Source organism: Austrofundulus limnaeus, unplaced genomic scaffold (assembly GCF_001266775.1).
Source record: "Austrofundulus limnaeus strain Quisiro unplaced genomic scaffold, Austrofundulus_limnaeus-1.0 Scaffold165, whole genome shotgun sequence".
NCBI classification, from domain to species: Eukaryota; Metazoa; Chordata; class Actinopteri; order Cyprinodontiformes; family Rivulidae; genus Austrofundulus; species Austrofundulus limnaeus.
The window spans coordinates 364,969-369,428 of NW_013952567.1; the positions used below are offsets into that span (position 1 = coordinate 364,969).

The window sequence follows — 4,460 nt, forward strand, 5'->3', positions numbered from 1 at the left end:
GTGTGTGTGTGTGTGTGTGTGTGTGTATGTGTGTGTGTTGGGGGGGTTGTTTTTGGTCACATTTGGGGGCAATTTTAAGACAAAACACCTGCATTTGTGGACAACTGGTGCATTTGGGGACCTAAGTCGAGTTCCCGTTTGGTTTAAATGCCATTGTTGGGTTGGGTTTAGGACCAAGGTGTGAATTGAGTTTAGGTTAGCTTTAGGGTCAGGGGAGGTTAGCCTTAGGGTTTGTGGTCAGGGTTAGGTTGTAGAAATGTAATGGAAGTCAATGGAATGTCCCCAAATGTATAGCTGGGCAAACATGTGTGAGTGTGTGTTCACGTTTGTATGTGTGAGTCATAGGATTCAGGGAAGCTAAAGGAAGAAATGCTTGCTTTGACACAATGGAGGAATTCCACAGATTGATTCTCACTATTCAAGTTTTTTTTATAGGCTTTACTGGAACGAACTATCAGTACTCACACACACACACACACACACACACACACACACACACACACACACACACACACACACACACACACACACGAGACACAATTATAACACAGTAAAAGTGAAACATGGACCTACAATCTGTTCCTTGTTGCTTCATTTTTGAATAACACAAATAGCAGCCAAATCACCCAGATTAGAAAACTTCCCTTCATGACCCACTAATCATTGCGTAATTTCAAGCAGCTGGTGGTCCGTGCCCTATTTAGCCTCGTTTGACATTGTTTTCAGCACAATGATTCATGCTGAACTCACGAAGTTAGACGTCMTGGTTGCTTCATTCAGCTTCTAAGGTCTTTTTTTCAAGAGAAAATGAAACATAACTTAAGCTTTACCTGTCGTGGTAAACATACAGTATAGTCACCATGCTAGGTTCGTCATTGAGGATATTTGTTTTTTTTTTCCGCCAGACAAATTAATTCTGGTTTTTTATTCAATACTCTCAGCTTTGAATATATTTATGTGTGCGTGCTCAAAAGAGACTCTGCAATAATCAGTCCAACCACATAAACCCTCTTTTCAAGACCATGCTCTGTATTCCTGATGTGAGCCTAATATAAACTCCTGTTTTGCTACATAAACCTCTTATGAACTCAACAGCTGTATCTGCTGGCTGAATAAACAAACAAACGGGGATTCCCCTTTTGGTTGACAGGAAGTCCTTTTATCTGATATTAACTACTGCTGACCAAAATATTAAGGTTTCTGTTCTGTCCTTGTATGCTTGCTGTTTCGAGCAACAGAATAAGGTTTTATCATGACATGTTACTTTACTCTTCAGCATTTAATGGTTTTTATTTATAGTTATTTCCACATATGTGTTTTGGCCCTGCCTCRGTCGATGTTCCAGCTGAGCCAAGTTTGTAACAGTAACAATAACAGTAAGTGATACACTGCAGATCGCTGGCTCTCCACAGAYGACATTCACCTTGTTGGTGAACTGCATTCTGTCTGGAACAATAGTTTTGTCTGCTTTAGCAAATTGTTACAAATTTTGGCACTCAGTCATTCAAGGATTCAAAGTGTTTATTGTCATGTGCACAACTGGAAACATGTTTCCCCAAGCAATCAAATTCTTACTTTGTTGTCCATAATGAATGCCCAAGAAAAAAACAAAAGAAATATAATTCACAATAAGGGAAAAGCAAAAGTATCGATTGGATACAATGTGGAACATTTTAAATCAAATGTGTCAAAAACATGCAAATGTGGAAGAGGTCAYAGAATAGTGACCAAAACATCTATTATGTTTAAGTGATTGCACTTGAGAAGGAGTTCTTAAAKCTGGAGGTCCTGCATTTCACACTTCTGTACCTCCAGCTCGAGGGTAGAAATGTTAATATTTTGTGTTGTGGGTGGGTTGGGTCCTGCGGACTCTGCAGTGGTGGATGCTAGACAGATATTATAAATACCAATCAGATAAACCCTTTGTGTTGCTCATGTTTTGGCATACATAATAATGTTTATTGACAACTAAGATAAATCTATATTTGATCCTGTCAGTGTCAAGAGAACGTTGTACCGATTTGGACCAAGTAATTGAGAAGCACCCTAAAATGCTGCTTCAGCATTCCCCTCTACTGGTTTCTGGACAGAATTTCATGGACTTTATCTTTATGCACAAAAGCTATGACTCGGACACAAGTTCCTTTCAGTCTTTCTTTTTTTGGTCCTGTTTGTCCACAGAAACTTTTTGTTGGCGCATGCTTGAGGCTTTGTTAATATCTGACATGGACTCTTATCATGCAGCACAGAAGATTATCTTCCTGGAAATGACTACATGCTTTTATAGAAAATCATTTTTGTAGACACTTAATATAAAGTAGTGTTGTTTACTTAGTTATAAGGCCATTTTTGTCTGCTTAAAAACAATTCTTGAAAACATAAAGGCCTTGTATTGTGTGCTCCTAAGTAAAGAAAAAAAGTCAACTTTGTTGAACTGAATGTTTCGTTATTGCTTTGCTATGGACCTAAATGCACTGGTTTGTTTAAGCCTTCCTTTTCATCCTCCTTCAGACGCCMCTTCACCTGGCAGTGATAACCAAACAAGCAGACATGGTGACTGTCCTGCTGAGAGCCGGAGCCGACCCTTCTTTCCTGGACCGTCACGGCCAAACAGCGCTCCATCTCTGTTGTGAATACGACCATCACGACTGCCTGTCTGTCCTGCTTTCTTTCCGCTCATTCTCCTCATGCCTGGAGATCAGAAACTTTGAGGGTAAGCTGTGATTCACGGTGCAGACCCCCCCACCCCCAACACACACGCACACACACACACACACACACACTGTTTGTTTGCTTCATTATGTTCCAGATGGGTTCACATTTAGTAGCAGGTCTAAGCTGCAGACCGATCAGGTCCACATGTAGTCATTTTGACTAAAAATCTTTCTGTTAGACACAAAACAGCTAAAATAAGTTAGGCTTTTCCTGAACTGCAGCACACGTGCATGCATCTTATCAATCAGTGCAGACTTCACATATTTGCAAGTTATGCATACAAAGTGCATTAACCCACCTGTAGAGTAAGTGTGTGGCTGACTTTTTCTCWGTGCTTGGGCAAGTCAGAGAGGGCTTCCTGCTTAGAGTTCACTTTGCCCAGTTTTAAAAAAACAAAACAAAACACACTATTCTTTTTCTCTTTCAAAGCAATGACTTTAACAGTAGATTTGTGTTTGCTTTAGTTTGAATATTTTTAACAGCCAYGTTTAAGCTCATTCTTAACCACAACGGCCTCAGCAGTGCGTAGCGTTTGGTAAGGGGATATGGTGAACCTGTGTTCAGGTGGGGGGGTGAGCTGTTCGGGGTGTGTAGGTGGGATGTGAACATTTCCTTTCATTGTGTTTGGTGTTCTTGTCAAGTCGCTGTGTTAACTTTTCACACGGCCCAGAAGATCTTATTAGTGTGAAAGTTACAAGCCTAGAGGTGCAGAAGATAACCTCAAGCCTTGTTCTTTCCATGAGCGTTGTCTTGACACGTAACAGTGCTCACCAATTATCTTTTTTTAAGGGCATCCTTGGCAAATAAGTTTATTAGTAACACTGTTTTTTATGTTTTTAAGTTGTGTTATTATCTTTTGACAATGTTTTAAAGTTTTGGTTGTGTGTAACTAAAACTATACATTTGAAGGGGTTTATAAAATGTTAGTTTGTGAAGTGTTAAAATAAACCGTGGATTTCTCTTGCTGTTGTTCCCAGGTTTGAGTCCTCTTCATTTGGCAGTGCTGCATGGACATCAGGATTTGGCTAAAATGCTCCTGGATGCAGGAGCTGACATCAATGCTATGGTCAGTCTGTGCTCCATAGACTTTGAGAGTTACCTAGGAGATTATTCATTGCACAGAATAACCTTAGGATGGAAAATTTTATATTTACAGTCTTTACATCATTTGACTTTCTGTTATTATATCATTTCAGGATATCAAAAGTGGCCAGAATCCTCTCATGCATGCTGTGGAGTGCAACAATGCAAACATGGTCCACTTCCTCGTTGAGGTAAGGTTTAATTAAGGTAAATTTAAGATTTGTCTTTTAGTATATACAGTAGATAAGGCTTTCAAAGAACTTGTCCCAAATATTCATTGATTACCTTTATCATCCTCTGAGTTTTGCAGCAATGCTGTGTAAAAGGAAAACCTTTTTTGTTGTTGTTGTTCTCCTTTGAAAGCAATCTCTTTCTGATGAAACTCACCCAGGCCACRGATTTATTTGTTTGACTTTTTACTGGCTCTGTTGAAGGTTTTTGCTATGAACCACAAATCCTCTGTGTCTCTATGACAGAATGGATGTGACRTAAACAGCCAGTCGTATAGTGGAAACACGGCTCTGCACATCGCCTGCGGCCGAGGCCAGGTGGACACAGTGCGGCTGCTCCTGAAAAGTGGAGCTGATAGCAGCCTCAAGAACTACCACAATGACACCCCAGTTATGGTGGCCAAGAATAAAAAAGTAAGGAAATGATAGTGG

The 4,460-nt window shown here is 40.0% G+C and overlaps 1 protein-coding gene across 1 annotated transcript in view; it reads left to right on the forward strand.

Moving 5' to 3' along the window:
* Positions 1 to 4,460, forward strand: part of bcl3 (BCL3 transcription coactivator) — a 22,218-nt gene that overhangs the window by 16,276 nt on the left and 1,482 nt on the right. The window contains exons 4-7 of the mRNA XM_014017278.1: positions 2,512 to 2,713; positions 3,693 to 3,781; positions 3,912 to 3,989; positions 4,275 to 4,442. Of these exons, the coding sequence (XP_013872732.1) occupies positions 2,512 to 2,713; positions 3,693 to 3,781; positions 3,912 to 3,989; positions 4,275 to 4,442 (537 nt within the window). The remainder of the gene's footprint in view (positions 1 to 2,511; positions 2,714 to 3,692; positions 3,782 to 3,911; positions 3,990 to 4,274; positions 4,443 to 4,460) is intronic.